General features: G+C 44.5%; 1 protein-coding gene across 1 annotated transcript; it reads left to right on the top strand.

Moving 5' to 3' along the window:
* Nucleotides 1–13980: 13980 nt before the first annotated feature.
* mafb (v-maf avian musculoaponeurotic fibrosarcoma oncogene homolog b (paralog b)) lies at nt 13981–20758 on the top strand. The gene is made up of 2 exons (XM_047034345.1): nt 13981–14993; nt 20711–20758. Exons 1-2 carry the CDS (start codon nt 14026–14028, stop codon nt 20736–20738), a joined length of 996 nt encoding a protein of 331 aa, XP_046890301.1. The 5' UTR covers nt 13981–14025; the 3' UTR covers nt 20739–20758.
* The last annotated feature ends 563 nt before the right edge of the window (nt 20759–21321 follow it).

Genomic DNA, 21321 nt, shown 5'->3' with positions numbered 1-21321 from the left:
GTCAACAGTCCCAGTTCCCATGTCTGGGCTTGATTTGAACACAGTGGCATTTGGTACTTTCCTTATGGGTATGTACTTCGGAGTTTAAGGAGAAATAAAACTTTGTAGATTTAAGAAGAGCTATTTGATGTTGTTTGCCTTAATATAATCCTGCCTGGTAGTGTACGTTCAGTTGCCATGTTTATAAACCTGAAGAGGCTCCTGATGTGCAAAATCGTAACAGCTCATTTGACTCTGAAGACCTTGATGACTGAATTACAAGCCTGTAATTAATGAGATAGATAGGCCTTGTAATTCCCTCTAAGTGAGAGGACCCCAGAGCCAACAAATATGTTCGTCTAGCAAATATAGGATTACTCTGTCTGGATATTCTCTAACTTGGAGTCCAGCGAGAGAGAAAAGAAGACAGTGAAAGAGAAAGTGCTGACACTCACTGTTCCTACAGGAGAGATCTTTAACATAAATAGTCTAATTCTCACTGGAACTCCATGTTTGACGGTTGGAGATAATGTATGTTTACTTTTATTTTTAAAGTATGTAATCCCAAATTTCTGATTAGTTATTTGAAGGCTGAGGTGTATTTAAACTCCTAATGAAGGTAAGGTATGAAGTCATGTTCATGTAGTTCTATTAATTACAGTATGAACCAGGGGCATAGCCAGAAGAATATTTTGGGGTAGGCCTAGAAAAATATGGATAGGCAGCTTTTCTGTTTTTTTTCATATTTACTTTGCGATGTGCACCCGGTGCATATATTTTCGTTTTTGGGTAGGCCTTAGAACAAATTGGGTAGGCCTGTGCCTACCTAGGGCTACTGTGAACCCACACAGTTCCTCCAGTAAGATCCGTTCATTTGCAGTACATTAACATTAACATGTAGTCATTTAGCAGAAGCTCTTATCCAGAGCGACTTACAGTAAGTACAGGGACATTCCCCCCGGAGGCAAGTAGGGTGAAGTGCCTTGCCCAAGGACACAACGTCATTTGGCACAGCCCGGAATCGAACTGGCAACCTTCTGACTAATAACCCGATTAATAACCCGATTTGCTAACTGCTCCCCATTCGATACAAAAAGGTATGCTCAAAAAAACATATATGTTTGGTTAAACATTTTAAACATGTACAAATTAAATAACCTTGTAGGCCCTATGTGTGAAGGTTTTTTCTTTTCATTTGCGTATTGGTAGAACTTGGGATTCAGAATATTGTATTGCTATTTTTCAATTGTGCAATTAAGGAACATTTCTATGGTCTCATTGAATTACATATTGGCAACCAGAAGCAACATGAACCTACTGTCACATCCCGCAGCACTCCCTAGGTCATGTCTTGGTTCTTTCTGTGTGTACTCACCTCTCCTCTCATTTCAGTGTCTCCTTCCCTGCCTGTGATTGACCTCCCCAGCCCTGATTGACAGCACCTGTTTTCAATCTAGCCCCAGTGTATTTAGCCTTTGTGTTTTTATCTCCCGTTGCTAGTTTGTCTTTGTACCTCGAGTCATTCCCTGCCTAGTCTTCCGAATCCAGTAAAACCTTTTTGGGGGAATATTCTGAGTCGTGCTTTTGAGTCCACCACCTATCGTCGTTACACCTACCTCCACAGAGCATGTTACCAGTTATCAGTTGTCAGTTACCAGTTATCAGTTGTCAGTTGTCAGTTACCAGTTATCAGTTGTCAGTTACCAGTTATCAGTTGTCAGTTACCAGTTATCAGTTATCAGTTATCAGTTACCAGTTATCAGTTCACTTAAATGTACAGTTGTCTCACACACAATTTTATTGTTACATTTACTGATCTTAGTCACCAGGGTGCAGTGAAAGCCTTATATAATGGCATTTGTCATAAAACTCCTGTATATTCTGTTTAATTTGCAGTTGTTAACCAGCTCTGGTAATAAATAAAAACTCCATATGCTTCATTGTGTCTTCTGTTAACATAAACAATGCAGTTAAATGAGAGAACATGTAGGAACCAATAAAAACAGTCATCCTACATGTCCCTGTTGAGCCTCGCCTTATTTATAGCAGAAACACAAGACAGTAGAAAACAGCTCTGATGGAAGTGTCGTAGCGTGTTCAGGGAGTGGCCTAGGGTGGCACGGGCCACCCCTGAAATCTGATTGGCCACCCCAATATCTTAAAATATGATTGGCTATATGCCCAGTCAGAGGCGGGCCACCCCTTGTGCCACCCCTATCAAAAATGTCTGGACACGCCCCTGGGAAGTGTTAGGTAAAAGGTAAAACGTTTGGTCAAATGTTGGGTTCCAGTCTTTGGTCTTGACTGCTTCCTCTATTCCATCCTCTCCTTTGTTGCTCAAACCATTTTTCTATTTAGACTCAAAGCAAAACAATGTAGCTTGAAATCTGTGGTCACATCTTCACAGGAATGTGTCTGTCTCACTTCAGTCACTCCTTGCTCTTTCTCTCTCTCTGCACATCTGTCTTAAACTTACCTGTCATATTACTCCTAACTTCTGTCTTTGAGACTACCACAAAACTTGTCAGTGTCATTGTATATTTATACTAATGATACAGAGAACAGAGAGATTAAGATGTTAGTCAGACAAAGATGCTACTTGTCAAATACGTATTTGGCTGGCCAGTGATACAGTTAAACTGCTAGCCAGACAGCAGTACTGCTAGTCAGTGAAACAGCCATTCAGCTAGCCAGGCAATGATGTTGCTAGCAAGTCAGAGATGCTACAAGACAGATGTTGCTAGTGAAACTGAAGTGGCTTGTTCCCTGACTTTATGAGGTAAACAAGCAAGGCAAGGTTAAAAAGGGACAGAGTGTGAGAATCAGCGTTCCACCTTTCCTTTCCAGGAGTTTGTGTGAACAAATAGGCTGGCTGGCAAAAAGTGAGCATGAAAAATAGCCCACCTCCAGGTTGACCCAAATCATCCATTATGTGGACTGATTATGAGCACAGGGCAGCTTACAGGTGGGCCAGATCAGGGGAAACAATAGGTCACTGTCAGACTGTGTTTAACCACACCATGACCAACTTCTCTGTGGTTCAACTGCATGACCAGTTCTACCAGTAGTTAGACTGTGGTTCAACTGCTTGACTAGATCTACCAGTAGTTAGACTGGTTAGGTGGTTCAACCACAATTTAACCCTGACAGTCTTCATTCAGTGCATTTGCCGATTCTTGAAGACTGTTGATGCATCTCCCAATCATGTCATGTCCAGTCACTCACTGTCTGTCGTTGAATGTTGTCACTTTGATCCCATCTAATAGTGGACTTTTGAATTCTAACAACTGTACTAGATTGTGGTTGTAATGCAGACATGCAAATGACCTGGAATGCAAATGTATATTAAACATGGCTATTAATGTAATTTTAAAGAATTTTAATTCAGAGTAGGGTTGCGTTGAGACCATAAGTTTGTCGGCTGCAGAGGTTCACGCAATCATAGCAGCTAGCTTAGCCTCTGCAGCGTGACTTAGCCTCTGCAGCTAGCTTAACCTCTGCAGTGTGACTTAGCCTCTGCAGCTAGCTTAGCCTCTGCAGCGTGACTTAGCCTCTGCAGCTAGCTTAACCTCTGCAGTGTGACTTAGCCTCTGCAGCTGGCTTAGCTTCTGCAGCGTGACTTAGCCTCTGCAGCTAGCTTAACCTCTGCAGTGTGACTTAGCCTCTGCAGCTGGCTTAGCCTCTGCAGCGTGACTTAGCCTCTGCAGCTAGCTTAGCCTCTGCAGCGTGATTTAGCCTCTGCAGCGTGACTTAGCCTCTGCAGCGTGACTTAGCCTCTGCAGCTAGCTTAGCCTCTGCAGAGTGACTTAGCCTCTGCAGCGTGACTTAGCCTCTGCAGCGTGACTTAGCCTCTGCAGCGTGACTTACTCCAGTGACCAGGGAAGAATTAACACACACACACATACACACATACACACACACATACATACAGACAGACACACACACATACACAGACACACACACATACAGACACACACACACACATAAACACTCGCACCAACGCCTCAATGCACTCCAATATGACGCAACCCTATTGATATATGCAGTTAATTATATTGAGTTGATTAAAGTCAAGGACCGGCTGTGGAATTCATCCTAAATATCTAATGGGTGTTTATAAAGAGAGAGAGAGAGAGACAGACCAAGAGAGAGAGAGAGTGAGGTTAGTGTTTATGTCACTTAGTGCATACTAATATTGTTCATATTTTTTCATTAGTTTCTACTTTTACTAGCCTTAAAATCTGGAAACATCCAGATCCAACAACCATCCTAACGACTCTGTTACGTGTTCTACAGTTGTAATATCTGCACTTCTCTACATCGGTTACCATTCAGCCTCACTCATACATAAATCAACAGGATAGATAACATTTGGGTTTAGGCAGGACATTGCATAAGGCTACAGCGGTGAGTGTCGCTGTGTCGGTGTGTGAGTGTGAGTGTGTGTGGGTGTGGGTGGGTGGGTGTGGGTGGGTGGGTGGGTGGGTGTGGGTGTGGGTGTGGGTGTGGGTGTGGGTGTGGGTGTGGGTGGGTGGGTGTGGGTGGGTGTGGGTGGGTGGTTGGGTGTGGGTGTGGGTGGGTGGGTGGGTGGGTGTGGGTGGGTGTGGGTGGGAGATTTTCCCCTTACTTGACACATCACTTGACAGACGTGAGGCTCTTCAGTAACAATTCATTTGGATTAGAATAGATTAAGTTAATATGTAGATAGTAGTAGAGGACACAAATGACTGACTAATTAACATGATGATGTTAGACTCACAGTGTAAGGTTTTGGTCTGAAGGGGTGTGTGTGTGTGTGTGTGTGTGTGTGTGTGTGTGTGTGTGTGTGTGTGTGTGTGTGTGCGTGTGACTTCCATGTAAATTGTTCTTCTTTGTTCTGTGTCATAGTAAAATCATGCTGTTTACCATCTGCTTGACAGATAGCACACCCTCCAATTGTTCTGGAACATTCATCGTTCCAGAGTGTCTATTCTCACTCTCAGTAGGTGCATGCCAAACCCCACTGAGACACACGTGCCTGCTGCACACCAACAGGCTGTGGGCCTTGTTACCTGAGCGCTCCACAGCAGTGTGAGGCTGTGGGCCTTGTTACCTGAGCGCTCCACAGCAGTGTGAGGCTGTGGGCCTTGTTACCTCAGCGCTCCACAGCAGTGTGAGGCTGTGGGCCTTGTTACCTCAGCGCTCCACAGCAGTGTGAGGCTGTGGGCCTTGTTACCTCAGCGCTCCACAGCAGTGTGAGGCTGTGGGCCTTGTTACCTCAGCGCTCCACAGCAGTGTGAGGCTGACACACGCTCGGCACTGTTCAAGAGAAGCCACATGAGCTTCCACACACGCTAACTGACAATGATAACTAGTAATTACAACCACTTAAAATGTGCATTATTTTACCCAGTGTTGAATAAACTATTGAGGCAGAAAATTGTCCGGTTTTATCACTGGCATATAAACACACACATTGAAGCGCTTCCCTTGGACGAGCCCCTGCAGTGGACAGTTCACTGTGACACACTGAAAGACAGAAACAGGTAGACATGCGAACAGACTGAGAACAGTGCGAAGTGGCTTCAATACATTTCTATCTTTTATACCAGGAACCCAACTACCCAACACTGAATGTCCATTGAGGATTCATTCATCACTTAAACTGGAAGTACATGTACATTCACCAAACACAAAGACAAGACTCCCGGAGCAAAGAAACAAAAATGTTTGAATGAACATCTCTTACTTTTCTGCTGAAAGGGCTGGGGCGTGCCATCCTCCTCTGAGTGATAGCAGTTTAGAAGAGAGGGGGCCTACTGGAGATTAGGACTCCAATTAGCATTTAAGGTGCTGTCATAAATTCCTTCCTAGAGTGGAATGGGGGAAGCAGAACAAATGAGGGGATTAATATGTGCTCGGACCGACCGATAGTGAGAGGGGGTCTGGGTCACCTTGGGAGAAAGGGCTGGTCTGAAATCCATGCACGATGCCCCAGCACGGACGCTACCGCACGGTGACACAGCACAGTAAGATCAACAAAGTCTTGTGATCTACAGTTTCTTTAATGTTCTGTACATCAAAGACGTTGGTTATGGTCGTTGTCTGTTCATTATCTTTAGCTAAACAATTCAATGCAGAAACACCTCAAATGACTTGAAACAAAAGGTTTAAAATGACTTGAAACAACAGGCTTGAATTGACTTGAAACAATAAGCTCTTTATTCTTTCTGGGACGTGAAAGCATGCAGTGTGAAATCAGAAGGTTTCAAAGGAAAACAGCAGCTCATCATAATATCTCTTCACTTCAGGCATGGCATTTCTACAATATTTAATAACTATTTGGAGCTTGTAAGTGACCGAGGCTGGATGCTGAGTCACTGGTCTGACGAGCTGCGCTCTCAAAGCTTCCTTTCACAGAGGTTGAGGTTTCACAGAGTTCAACCTTTGAACTGGAGGTGAGGGTAAACGCCTGGCTGTAACAGGAGGTGAGGGTAAACGCTTGGCTGTAACAGGGGGTGAGGGTAAACGCTTGGCTGTAACAGGGGGTGAGGGTAAACGCTTGGCTGTAACAGGGGGTGAGGGTAAACGCCTGGCTGTAACAGGAGGTGAGGGTAAACGCCTGGCTTTAACAGGGGGTGAGGGTAAACGCCTGGCTGTATGCAGCTGTACTGCAGCTCTTCCACTTGCAGGGACAAGGTGACTTCCAGGTAATCTATAAGAATGAGGAGCCAGCCAGGCGCCAGAGGCTTTTATTAGATCTCCAATACTCTCAGTGCCAGAGGCAGCCCCAGCCTCGGCCCCAGTCTTAGCCCCAGCCGTGGCCCCAAGAAACAGCCCCAGACCTGACCCTTGTCGTGGCCCCAGACCTGCACCCAGACCTAGACTATACTCGGCCTAAAGAAGGGCTGCATCAGACGGGATCCAGGACAGTCGTGGTGGCAGCTGCCTTTCCCTCAACTGAGTGGGATGAGACAAACTATCACACACTTGCTCTATGAGAGAGACAAGAAAGAAGAGAAAGAGAGAGGAATGACAAGAGAGGGGTGGAAAAGCAGGAAAGGGATCAATCTGTCAAAACTTAGGGAGTGTTTTAGCAGTACATTGACCTTGAGCAGTTGCAATTGATTTCCAGTTAACGGCTCCAAAAAGCGTTCTGAAACCACGGCGAGCTTTGATTGGGAACAGATTTCCCAAAGTCCGATAGCATGCCACCTGCCTGTGGTGATGGATGGTCCTCCTGTATCCCATCAATCCTCACCTGCTGCACAGGACCTGACACCTGCCACAGATTTATCATCATATACTGCATCCTGCGAATGGGCCAATCAGAGAGTACCATGCTATACAAAGGCCCCTCCCCCCAAAGGTTACTTGATAGGGGCAAGGGGGTAGATTTATTCCTGTTCTGTAAAAATAAGAGAATAATAGATTGAAGCAAAGAGGAGGAAGAGAAAGAAGGAGAAGGAAAGCAAGAAGGAAGCAGGAGCAGATGAGGTGGGGGAGGGAGGGAGGGAGGGAGGGAGCGAGGGAGGGAGGGAGGGAGGGAGGGAGCGAGCGAGCGAGCGAGCGAGCGAGCGAGGGAGGGAGGGAGCGAGCGAGGGAGGGAGGGAGGGAGGGAGGGAGGGAGGGAGCGAGCGAGCGAGGGAGCGAGCGAGGGAGGGAGGGAGGGAGGGAGGGAGGGAGGGAGGGAGGGAGGGAGGGAGGGAGGGAGCGAGGGAGGGAGGGAGGGAGGGAGGGAGGGAGGGAGCGAGGGAGGGAGGGAGGGAGGGAGGGAGGGAGGGAGGGAGGGAGGGAGGGAGGGAGGGAGGGAGGGAGGGAGCGAGCGAGCGAGGGAGGGAGGGAGGGAGGGAGGGAGGGAGGGAGGGAGGGAGGGAGCGAGGGAGGGAGGGAGGGAGGGAGGGAGGGAGGGAGGGAGCGAGCGAGGGAGGGAGGGAGGGAGCGAGGGAGCGAGGGAGGGAGGGAGGGAGGGAGGGAGGGAGCGAGGGAGGGAGGGAGGGAGTGAGTGAGTGAGTGAGTGAGTGAGTGAGCGAGGGAGGGAGGGAGGGAGGGAGGGAGGGAGGGAGGGAGGGAGGGAGGGAGGGAGCGAGGGAGGGAGGGAGGGAGGGAGGGAGGGAGGGAGGGAGGGAGCGAGGGAGGGAGGGAGGGAGCTCTGTACGCTGCTCTCTGTCAAGCTCAGACTACAAACACTTTGTGTCTCCCCGAGAATTAAACTGCAGACAACAACAAACCATTCCATGCCAACTGTGTTTGATCAATTCATTACTCATTACAGTTAAGGAAAGTTAAATAGTGTCCATGAACACTGAACATCGTCTCTCTAATTAATACCTTCTCTCCCTGATATTACAAGTTGATAAGAACCTCCTGCTGTTTTTACGACTTCTGAGCATTGTGTGAGCAGCTGTATCTCTCTCTTCTCTCGTTGAAACTCACTCTTCTCTTGATGTTTCTCTGTCTCCCAACAGCTGGCCAGGCTCTGAACGCCTTCCAGGAGACCTGAGCCTTCTCAGGAGCAGCTTCTGGGGCAGGGTGAACGGCTGGCCAGCCCTGGTACTTTAGGTCTGTGTAATCTCTTTCAGGCCTTTTTCATTAGCTACACTGACTAAAAGAGCTTAACCACAGAGCCCAGTTAACCAGAGAACAAAAGGACACAACGCAGATTCCTCAGAATACATGTCCGCTTAGCCACACTCCCCCTCCTTCAGTCACTCTCTCACTCCCCCTCCTTCAGTCACTCTCTCACTCCCCCTCCTTCAGTCACTCTCTCACTCCCCCTCCTTCAGTCACTCTCTCACTCCCCCTCCTTCAGTCACTCTCTCACTCCCCCTCCTTCAGTCACTCTCTCACTTCCCCTCCTTCTCACTTTTTCTCTCTCTCATTCCCTCCCTCTCCTTATTACCTCACTTCCATTCTTCTCCTTTCCCTTTCTCTCTTTCTGTCCTCCCCTCTATCTCCCTTTTTCCCTCCCTTTCCCTTGGTTTCCCCCCCTGCTCTCTTCCTCTCCTCCTTCCTCCCTCCTCTTCCAGAGCGGCTCTGTGTGGATTAGAGATGGCATCAATGGGATGAGACGTATTACTAATCGATTTGAGGAGAGCTTGTCTTTGTTCTCCCGAGACGAAAACTTTGGATCTCAACGCTGTGCACACGCCTAATGCTGCTGCTAATGCTGCTGATCTAAAGATGGAACGTCAAGGAGGGAAAATATCTCTTTCTCTTTCTCCCGCCCTCCCTCCTTCTGTCTCTCATCAGTAAAGCAGATGAAGTCTGTATTGTAGTGTATCTTGTATTGTCTTATGCATTGTGCACAAGAGCTGGTGAAGGAGCTTTGTTCGGATTCTGGAGGAGAGAACAGGATAAACAAACAGAGTAAGGGAATCTTGTTCAGTGTGGAGGATGAGAGTTCAGGCTACTGTGGCCTCCTCTCTCTGACGGCCCAGAAACTCTACTTTCTAATCAGAGCACCTCAGGACAGCTGTGGGTCTGGGGAGGAGGGATGAAGGAAGGAGAGGTGGAGGGAGGAGAGGTGGAGGGGCGGTGAGGAGGAAGGAGGAGGGGAGGAAAGAACTGGGGAGCAACTGATGCCATATTTCTTCATGAGGGCGTCAGTAACAGAGGCTATATGAATGGCCTGTCATTGGAAAGGAGGATAAACTGCTCCTGTTTTGCGAGGTGGAGAATCAGAAGACAGGGTTGCCAGGTTTGACCAACAGGCTTGTGTGATATCTTCCCTTCACACTGTTCTCATGTCACACTTTGTCTAGGGATAATTCACCATGACTTAGAGCTGGAGGAAAGCAGGTGTAGGCAGCCTTGTCCAGCAACTAACCTCCACTGACCAACCTGACTCTTCCAGCCAGTTGACTTGTTCAACACAGAATTTGGAACCAATGTTTTGAAACTGGAGAGGAGGAGACCATTTTTTCCCAAAGTGGAAAGGCAAGAGCATTTAATCAAACTGGACAGAGATGGATCTGCAAGAGTTCAAAGAGCATACCAACAGCTGGATAGATTTGGTCATTTTACTGGCGGAATACAATGTAATAATGTGTCACATACAATGGTGTGTAAAATGAAGAAATATAATGTAAATGGAATAATGACTGAATGAATGATTGATCCAGACAGAAGACTCTGTCTCTCTCACTTTCTCACTTCCTACTTGCTGTCCGAGATCCCCAGTGTGTGTGTGTGTGTGTGTGTGTGTGTGTGTGTGTGTGTGTGTGTGTGTGTGTGTGTGTGTGTGTGTGTGTGTGTGTGTGTGTGTGTGTGTATTGCAAGGTAATGTTTCCATCCAGCAGTTCCAGACTTCCACTAACCCTCCTGCTGTGGGCCTCACACACACATCTAAAACACAGCTCCTGTTTCTGCACAACACTGTCAACCTGTTCATCATTTCACCAACCTGTCTTTACTCATCTACAACCCCCCTTACACACCCACACACCCACACTCCTCCTCCCCCTCCTCCAGTGTCTCTCTGCCAGCATGTTATTCTGGAAAGGACAGGGGTGAAGCAGGTGGGAGTGGGATGCCGAGGCCAGATCACCCTCCTCCCTCGCAGAGAGGAGAGAGCTTTGGACTCACAGTATGTACTAGCACCTGGCTCAAATTATGGAATTTATATTTAAACTAACATAAAGACAGACAGGCTGGCAGGCAGTTAGACAGGCAGACAGACAGACAGACAGACAGACAGACAGACAGACAGATAGATAGATAGATAGATAGATTGACAGGCAGGTAGGCAGACAGATAGTCAAGTCTACATGCTGTGTGAGACATCCAGATGTGCAGTGAGGAGTTTGAACATTGGACGTTTGCTCAGTGTGGCCAATTAACTGGTTCAATCCTCCTACTAAACTGTTAGTGTCAGTGTCTGTGTGTGTGTGTATGAGTGTGTGAATGTGTGTGTGTGTGTAACCATTCCACAATTACTATGGTTACAATACTTACTATTATTTTGAAACAATATTTGTCAGATTTAATTTGTAGTGTACTGTAATTCCGATGTTTTTCATGAATATGACAGCAGTCCCCCCTGGTGTAACGTGTGTCAGGAGTCGGTTTGGATGTTTAACTGTCTATTAGCGATGACGTTTGGCATCATTTAGCATAAGTCTGGTTAAATGTAGACCCTAATTAGTGTGGAGGGTGGTTCAGCATGTGTACGTGTGTGTGGGTGTGTGCATATGTGTGTGTATGTACGTGTGTGTATACAGTACGCGTGTGTACATGTACACATGTGTATGCAAGCATGTCAGAAAGTGACCGTTTACACACTTGTTGTGGGGCTTGTTCGCCCAGCCCAGTTCATCAGCTACTATCACAGCATGTGTGATGTTCGCCTGTCTGTTTCCCCCTGTGAGCACGGCCACAAGGAAACTGGAGGAGAAGTCTCATTAATACTATTGAATTCGAGCACATCAGAGACAGATGGTGCAAGCAGACATTTAAAAGGTGAAAAGAGCACTTGAAGCTTCGGTGGCTGCACTTGTTTTCTTCAAAGGACGGTTATCTTCTGTCTGTGTTTTAAAGCCTGTCCTGTCTGCATGCTCCTCTGTTGACAGACACTCTGGGTGTCTTCACTGCAAGATTCAACACCAGGCTAAAAGCACAAAAACCATTTCATTCTCTACCAAAATATTTAAGTTGGTGTCTTGGGTGGGTCCATTGAAACCATAGTTTGGACGACCTCATTTGGAGAGCAGCCAGAATGTCAACTTATGGCATTAAACATTGATTGAAAAAGAATCTTCCTCCTATGGGAAATCTCATCAAGCATAATATGAATTGGTCTTTAGGTTTCCTTTTAGTCAAATTTAAGTAATTTCTTAAAGCAACACTCAAGGTATTTACCATAGCTGAGAGCACTTTATTTCCCAGTATGTTCAGTATGTTATCAATTAATTTTAAGTCAGTGCAGTTTTTTAAAGCATGGACATTGAGAGAAACTGTCAGTTGTGGATATTAATATTATCATACCCGTGTCTTTATTTGTGACAGTTTGGATATTCATAATATTCTGAGGTCAGACAATCGTATAACAGTATGCATCAACTTTACAACTTGTTTTGCTATGGCTTTTGTGTTAATAAATAATAATAATGACATTTAAATGTAATATAAAAAAAAGGAATAGGAATTCATAAGTAGGATTTGTTCCTACATCACTGTAACTTCCTGTAGTACATTTATCTACAAAGGTTTACTGCCATTAACCTGTGTAGTAAGTAACTGTGGTGCCAGAGGGTGGTTCCACAGCTCAGTGACATCAGACACTTTTTCTCTGGAGGATTTTCTCCCAGCATCAGAGGCTCTGTTTGGGGTTTTAATGAATAAAACACCATGTTTATCCTGGCTGTTTAACGCTAAATCCCCATGAACAGTCACAGGGACCAGGAGAATATGTATTTGTGCTAAACACACAGGGGATTTGGCGAGAGCTGCTGCTGGCTTTGTAGTCGCTGAAGCTTCCCCAAGTGACGAGTACCAGGGAGACTGCTCATATTGACTCTCCTGTCCTTCGAGTATAGCCCTTTTCATTATTTGTTCTTATATGCCACTGCTCCCATGCAATGTATACTCCAAGAGAGAGAGAGAGAGAGGGAGGGAGAGGGAAAAGGGAGTAAGACAGAAAGAGAGGGAGGGAGAGAGAGAGGAACTGGATGAGTGAATGAGCTATTTATATGCTTTATTTGTTGTTTATGACCATTCGGCTAAGTAAATTACAAGACCTACTATAGGCAAAGTAACAGTTTACAGTTTACTTTAAATTGGTGTATACCTTTTAGTTAAATTCCAAAATTCTCCCAACAGTATGACTTTATAAAAAAGCTTTCTTGGCGAAGATTTACGTCAAAACCATCTTCTATAGTTCCAGCAATGGTCAGTGTTTTATTGACGCAAAAAGAATACAGATCAGTAAATAGAAATACATGGTCACCAGGAGGAAAGTGCACTTTTGCGCACGAATATGATGGCACTACCACATATTGCCAAAGAGTGGCAATGTTGGGTTTCTTTATCGATAAAGCTCCGAGGATATTGCCCTTTTCCAGATCAATATGGTCTCCATGGTCCCTTGCATACTGACGTTTTCGTCTTGAAGACTCATCATTGTAACCGTCAATAACTATTTTAAATTGTCAACCGACAAGTTCAAAATTATTTTTAATTGTTTACGAATAGCCTGTCAGATTGAATTCAGTGGCAGTCGTTATTGGGTGGACAATTTGATCGAGATAGTGAATAAGGTATGTTTTTTTTATTCTGTGTTAGAGAAGCAAACGCTTGCCTTTCCATAATTGTTTCTTCATAAGTAGTCTGTTCATATCGACCAAAGCCAACGAACTTCAGCATATTTAGCCTACCAGAGTCCTTTCTCTTGACATCATCGGCTGTTTTGGGACAACGTTTTAACGGTATTCCTCCTGTCAACCACTGAGTGCTACATTCCGGCTGCTTCTCGGATGGAACACTTATGATAAGTTTGGTTACTGCATTATTAATATAATTGACTCTCCCACACGAGCATGCTCATTGGCTGCGAGTCCTGGACAATTTTATATTTCAGCTCCTGACGTCAGGGCGCCTATAAAACTAAGCAATGCTTTTAAACTCGCCTGCTGACTGTTCCCCGAAAAAAACTCCATCCGTGCGGGGTAGAGGTCTTTATTATTTCTCTATGAGGCAACAATTTGCCTGTGAAACGCCCGTGAACATCCTCAATCTCGCGCACTAATCCTAACAGAAGCCATGAAGTGTTAAATGTTGGAAACACAGTCGGGCGCAGACACTTGCATGCTTGGAGAGAGAGAGAACACGAGGAGAGACGCACCCGCTGCTCCAATGCGTCTGTGCAATAGACACTCTGCGTGAAGGGTAGAAAAAAAACTTATCGAATTACAAAACCAATCCTGCGCCGCGCGATTGCTAACCCCTACTTTCCCTCCAGTTTTGAAGAGGAAAAAAAATAAAGAAATCAAGCTGGCTCAGTGCGTGTCTCAGCAGCTTAGTTTGACAGGTGCTCCTCATCTCCCTTGGAGGACTGTCAGCAGCACGAGGATGGCATCAGAGCTGGCAATGAGCAACTCCGACCTGCCCACCAGTCCCCTGGCCATGGAATATGTTAATGACTTCGATCTGATGAAGTTTGAAGTGAAAAAGGAGCCGGTGGAGCCCGATCGCAGCATCAGCCAGTGCAGCCGCCTGATCGCCGGGGGATCCTTGTCTTCCACCCCGATGAGCACGCCTTGCAGCTCGGTTCCCCCCTCTCCAAGCTTCTCGGCGCCCAGTCCGGGCTCGGGGAGCGAACAGAAGGCGCACTTGGAAGATTTCTACTGGATGAGCGGGTACCAACAACAGCTGAATCCCGAGGCTCTGGGCTTCAGCCCGGAGGATGCAGTGGAGGCACTGATCAGCAGCAGTCACCAGCTCCAGACTTTCGATGGCTATGCTAGAGGGCAGCAGTTCACTGGCGCGGCCGGGGCAGGAGGCGCCATGGCGGGGGAGGAGATGGGATCAGCAGCCGCTGTGGTATCGGCGGTCATTGCGGCAGCGGCAGCCCAGAACGGAGGTCCCCACCACCACCACCACCATCATCATCATCACAGCGGTGGACATCATCCTTCCACTGGCGTCCAGTCCAGCGGCACCAACGTCAACCACCAGCACATGCTTTTGGATGACAGATTTTCCGACGAGCAGCTCGTGACCATGTCAGTGCGGGAACTCAATCGGCAGCTTCGTGGGGTCAGCAAGGAGGAAGTGATCCGTCTGAAACAGAAGCGGCGGACGCTGAAGAACAGAGGCTATGCCCAGTCCTGCCGATACAAGCGGGTCCAGCAGAGACACGTCCTGGAGGGCGAGAAGACCCAGTTGATTCAGCAGGTGGACCTTCTCAAGCAGGAGATATCCAGGCTGGCCCGTGAGAGGGACGCGTACAAGGAGAAATACGAGAAGCTCATCACCAACGGCTTCCGAGAAAACGGTTCCAGCAGCGACAACAACCCGTCGTCGCCTGAGTTTTTCATGTGAGTTTCTCCGTCAAAAAGTTTTGACAAAATACAAAAAGCGTTTTATATGCACAGCCTACATGCATTAGAACCAAACACATGAATGGGACTCAACTTCAAAACAAATATTTGATCTTAATCTTTGTGAATATTGTGGTTAAATATTATTGCCAATCATCATTGCCAGGCATCAGTCATTTTTGTCCCGAAACAGTTTTCCAGGATAGTCTATGCTATAGGCTATAATCCTGTTTTGTTTTTTTGTTTTTGTAACTCTGTGCCTGTGTTCAGTAAATTCTGTTTGTCACTTATGAGTTTAAACGTTATATGTTTAAGTTCTACTAAATAATTTCTACTGAACTTGAACTTGTCGATGAACGCATTGATTTGGTTCCTGCAAACATTGTTTCTGTTGAAATTAGGCTTTCTTTGAACCGTAGTCTACCCCAGTTTCACATCATCAGAAATGCTTGAAAACGTTTATTTATTTGTAAAAGTAGACGGTGTAGTCTTTTCTAAACCAACCGCGCATCCTGTAAGGAAAATGTTTATGGTAGCTACAAACACAACTTAGTCTTGGGACAAATAAGTGTCAACAGTATTTTTATGTCTTCATTAAGCATAAGTTTTGTCCTTCACATCTGTGAGAAAGTTTATTCAGCGTCCTGACAGACAGTGATTGACCCTCATCCGCACTAGCTCAATGATGACGCTGTCCTTTCAACTTGATCTAAATTGCCAGGGAGACAGGACCTTAGGAATGATGTCGGAATGCCGAGTGTAGGCCTAATGTTGTCCATGTCCACGATGTCCACAGACACACCTGACACGGCGGCACATATTCTTGGGGTGTACGGAAACAGCAAGAAGCTAATTTAATAAATATAATTTGACAGGCAACAGGTTGTTTAATATGAAGTAAAACTAAATTAATACAATAAGTTGATACTTGAAATGCACTGTTCTTTTCTGATATTTATCATGTAATTTATGGACGGTAGAAAAATACGCACAAGCCTGTTTTCTTGATTGTCTAAAAAATAATGGCTTTTTATTTTTGATTAGAAAATTGTTAACCATGGGAAACGACATGGAAAGTTATGTAACCTAACAGTTTTGCACAATTACGTATATTTTGACAGTTTGACTAAACTTGTAAATATAGCCTAATAATACAGGCTAATTGCTGTATTCCTGATAAATGGAATATAGGCTATTTTTTATCAAAATTAAATTATTACTTATCATTTTGATCTCAACATTCAGCAAGGAATGACCGTGAGTGCCAACTTCATTGAACCGACAGTATCTTGTTCAAGAACGTTTTTCCTTTCCTAGCTGCCTGTCTTGTGCGATTTTGAGTACATTTTCAACACATATTGCAATGGGAATTGAAACTTCAAGTTGAACTTACAGTTAAAATGACCTTCCATCCAAATGTTCTATAAAATATATTGCTTAAACACGTTTTGCCTGGTAAACTGAAGGGCGACGCCACCTTTACGCACAGATGGCAAAGAATATGTCCCACAACCTGTGCACCGCAACTGTCTGTTTCCCGCTTCAGTCTCCTTCTACACCCTTTAATATGAACCTCCAGAATCATCTGCCCCGCGCTCTCTGGATCAATTTAATTGACACTTCATTGTGTGATATATCTAAAAGACTGATTTTAAACTATTATTTTACATTATTTAATAAGTTCAACACATACCCTACTGTAAATATAAATGTCTTAATTACAGACGAGATTGCTAACATAAAGAGGATAGCGTTGTTTTCAAGAGAAAGGGAACAAGCACAGGTCACTTCTCTCAAACACGCGTCTAAACATGATGACACATCGGATACGTTGTTGGCCAACTTGAGCCTTAATAATGAGTTAATTTAGCAGTCGCGAAAATGGGGAGGATTCGAACATGTGACCTTTTGTTTTGAAGTCAAATGCTCTGTGCTATTCCCACTAATATCCACTAACGCGATGTAGAAGCGAATCTGGAAAGTATTTTTTTTCCTTTTAAAATTTCCTTTGTCGGACCGTCCTGTGTGTGTGAAGTTCAGTAGGGAATCATTCATCGTTCATTTGTATTAACCTGTAGCCTACATACACAGAATATCTATTCATACGAATTTTTGGAGAGTAGATTTACTGGGTGAGCTGATGTGATGCTTCATCTTGCTGCTTGTTATGAAGGTAGAGTCGAGTGTGAAGTTTCATCCACTCAAGGACACTGTGGAAAGGGTGTTGTTTATTCTGATGAAGGCCTGAGAGCCTGTTTAGGTATTCACATGTTTTCTTTATGTTCTTGGTTCCTTATGTCCTGAGGTTGTCACATAGCAAATAATCACTAACGGTTAGAAACTTTAAAAAAATCTCTGTTATACACTGAAGAAACAGAAAGAGATGGAGAGAGAAGTATTTATATTTGTTTACTTTAACTCGGCTCACCCGAACATACAGCACATCACTCTAATGCTCTCTATCTCTCTCTCTCGCTCTCTCTCTCTCTCTCTCTCTCTCTCTCTCTCTCTCTCTCTCTCTCTCTCTCTAATTCTCCCTTTCTCCTTATACATACATAGTATATTTAAAACAAGAGAGAGGTGTTCTATATATATATACACACAATTTACTATTGTATACTTTATATACACAGAGAGAGAGAGACTGAGAGAGAAAGAGAAAGGCTTCCTGCTCCTTTTAGATGATAAACGATCAGAGATGCGTCCTAGCCGAGAGCAGAGGGCCTTTTAGTGGGCCGTGTCTGTTAATTTATGGCCCTACTATCTGATTAGGTCAATATAGTGTGCTATTTAATTACATTTGTGTTAGAACCCGGGACTGGAGGGCCCATATGTCTTTCATGGCACCTTTGTATTCTTAGGCACGGCTAGAGGTCTAATTAGCGGGTTTCACAGAAGGAGTGTCTGAATCTTGTCCTGTTAGAACAAGCATCCACACAGTGAGGAGAGTCAGCCATGGGCCCTGTTACGGCTGGAGCTACATTGTATAAGCTGATAATGCCTTGCATTCACTCACTGCGCCCACTAATGTTATTTTACAGTCATACAAGTTGTCAGCGTCAGTGTTTGAATAATTTGGCTGCTGGTTTGACTGCAGGATGCAGAATATCAAAGATTGAAGTATACGCAATTTAAAAAAAGAATTTGTATTTGTGCTTGGGGCTCTGTGTGTGTATACGTGTGTGTGTGTGTATACGTGTGTGTTTTTGTGCGTGTGTGTGTGTGTGTACGTGTGTGTTTGTGCGCAAGTATGTGCTAGAGAAGTCACTCACTCACATACACACATGCACACACAGATTATAATAGGATAATTTTTTTTTATTGTAACTATAATTTTATTTCCTATCCTAGTCTATTGACTTGTGCCCTGCGATCATCTCCTGTATGTCCCATGATTAGGTTATTACAGATAATGCAGTTGTCTCCTGTCACAATATTGGACTTTCTCTTTGAGGTCAACTATGGGAAATCAGTGAGAAGTTTATCCTTATTGACATTTGAATCATCCTTATGTACTTCACTTTAATGCCTGCAAATTAATGGATGGGGAGGGGGGGGGGTTGTGTGTGTGTTTGTGTGCGTGTATCAGACAGGCTGTGTGTGTGTTAAGCAGTTTGTGTGTGTGTCTATGACATCTACCATTATGCCTTTCATCTGACCTTCTACGGGGGAGTCACTTCCTATAGAACAGTCTTGTTGTTGATGAAATCATCTCCTAGATAGAATTCTGATATAATAGAATAACCCTCACGCATCACCCCCAAACCACACTACACCTTTCTGTGTGATAAACATTTACATTTAAAGTGATTTAAATCAAAGCACATTTTTGTCCGAGTTCTCTTTCTCGCTCTTTTTCTGTCTCCCTCACTTTTTCGCTTAATCTCTCTCTTTCTATATGTTGTCTTTATCGTTTACTCTCTCTCATTCTCTTTCTCTCCATCGCTCTTGCATTCTCTTTCTCTCCCTCTCTCCTTGTATCATTTATTTTAAACCCTCATACTTTCCCCTACCCCAGTTGTACTGGAAATGTGGTGTGTGTGGGTGTCTTTGTTTCTAGAGACACTCTGCTAGCTCCACGCAGAGGGGAGGAGATAGCTCACAATGTTATTGACTTACAACAAATGAACCTGTCTTGCTTTTTAGTCTGTAGAAAGATCTATGTTGTGTACTCAGGCAGCTGGGTTACTGGTCCGTCTTATACAGGCACTTGAAGAAATTCATAATCAGAATACAGAACTATAGGGCTGTACAGGAAAGCAAATGATGATTAAAATGTAAATGCAAGCCTTTCTGAGTCTCTGACAGTGCAGCTGAATGTTGGGAGCTGCTGAATGTTGGGAGCAGTTGAACGGTTGAATCGACGGGCAGGATGTCTATGCTGTGTATTTGAAGGCTGCAAAAAACAAGAACAGAAGTCTGTGTCTGTGTGTGTGTGAGAGTGTGTGTGAGAGTGTGTGTGAGAGTGTGTGTGAGAGTGTGTGTGTTTCTGAAGTTGGAGGGAGGTGGAGCAGAGCTGCTTCACCTGGACTCCAAGGATGCTAGGACTGTCAGTCCGCCTTCCTCCACATACATGCCCACATCTTACTCTCTCCATCTCTATTGTGCTTTGTTTTTCTCTCTTGTTATTTCTCACACACACTCTCACTTTCTGTATGCTTTGTCTCTCTGGCTGCCTCTATTTCTTTCTCTTCTGTCCCCCCCGTCACGTCCCTATGAAAGTCAAACAGTCATTGATCTCCAGGCAGTCAAGGTGACCCACAAGGCTGTTCAGATCTTCTTCGTTGGTACCTGGTAGACCTCCCATCGTACTGTTCAGATCTTCATCTGTGCCTGGCTAGTGGACCTGCCATCGTACGGAGCTCCAGTCCATGTGCCTGCGTTTGAAATGCTTGTTTGCTTGATCTTCACCTTCCTGTCTCCTTCATGTCACCTTTGCAGAGTTCATGCTATACTGCTGCTTTCTACAAGCTTTACATATGTGTATACTATACACATATCGTATACATGCATATGGACAGAATCAAACAGACACAAGCTGACTCACACAGATAGTGTACTATACACACATATGAAGATTTTTACCCATGTCGTGTCTCTTGATGAAATAGTTAGGAATACATTGTGTGTATGTGTGTGTATGTGAAGGTTAATGGTCACTGAGATCAATCAATTAGGATCCTTTTGCAAAGTCAGATTTTCAGATTAATATATATTATTTCTATGCTGTACATATATACTGTACATAATACTGTACATGTACATTCATAAAGGCAAACATGTCTTGTGTCCCACAAAAAATAAGCTTTATATTACTGTAATGTAAAAAAAAATATATTTTATCAGTTACAAAACTCCTTCCCCATTAAGTGTGCAGAATGTATAAAAAATGTTAATCACAAATTTAGGGACTTGATTTAAAATGGTACTTTTGTTCAGCACCTTAGATTAGTAGTAAAATGCTGGATTATTCAGACGAGCAATAGATGAGCTAGTGTGCAAAGTAAGTAAGAATAAGTAGAATCATCGGGTCTAAGAAGTCACTCAGACCTTTGCTGACGTGAACATGTATATAATAATAATGAACTATTTAATTTATTTGTAAAATAATATGTTTAAGGTTGAATGTTAAAATATTGGGGAGAAACTATATTTTAAATCTTAACATTAGAATAAATGAATTTCCTCACTTACTCGAATTCTGTTCTTTTCAGGACGTCAAGAAAGTTCCTCCACCTGTGACCCTTCCCCTGGAGTCTGAGGTAATACAATGTTTAGTCATTTTACAAACATGTAACATTTTATATATAGGTATTACATTGATAATCAGAACTGCACAGTTTGTGGCACATATATTTCCTGCTCTGCATTATGGAAGCTTCAATTCTACTTGCAATCACATGTTACTTTCTTCTACAACTTCCACATCTCGTCTGCACTCTCTTACAAACTATTGTAGTTTATTGTCAAAAAGGCTAGTATGACAGGATGTCCACCTCATGCAGTCCCACTGGGACACAACGGCGTTCCTGTCACACGTGACATCACGTTGGATGGCAGCTTAGGGGAACGCCAGCTCACCCTCAGCCTGCAGAGCGGCTGTTGGCTCTAACTGGCCCAGCTTCATGGCAGCACAAGACTGTCATGTCTCATGAGGCTGGCTCGCTTACTCAGTCAAAGCGCTCTGTCACGTCGGGCTCATTTCATGACCAGAGTGCTGCGTCCTCATCCGGCCCAAGGTTTTCTGCCCACTTCTTGCCTCCAATGTATTTCATTCTGAAATGTTTGATGGGATTGATTTAATTTCCTTTATCAGAATGTTTTT

This window comes from Hypomesus transpacificus, chromosome 14, assembly GCF_021917145.1.
Source record: "Hypomesus transpacificus isolate Combined female chromosome 14, fHypTra1, whole genome shotgun sequence".
NCBI classification, from domain to species: Eukaryota; Metazoa; Chordata; class Actinopteri; order Osmeriformes; family Osmeridae; genus Hypomesus; species Hypomesus transpacificus.
The sequence above is the reverse complement of the archived record's forward strand: the minus strand, read 5'-3'. Positions and strand labels throughout refer to the sequence as shown.

Bases quoted from the DNA above. Each gene is read 5' to 3' on its own strand.
- mafb (XM_047034345.1), top strand. From the start codon at position 14,026: ATGGCATCAGAGCTGGCAATGAGCAACTCCGACCTGCCCACCAGTCCC. The intron at 14,994-20,710 runs GTGAGTTTCTCC...TGTTCTTTTCAG, and splicing joins TCGTCGCCTGAGTTTTTCAT to GACGTCAAGAAAGTTCCTCC.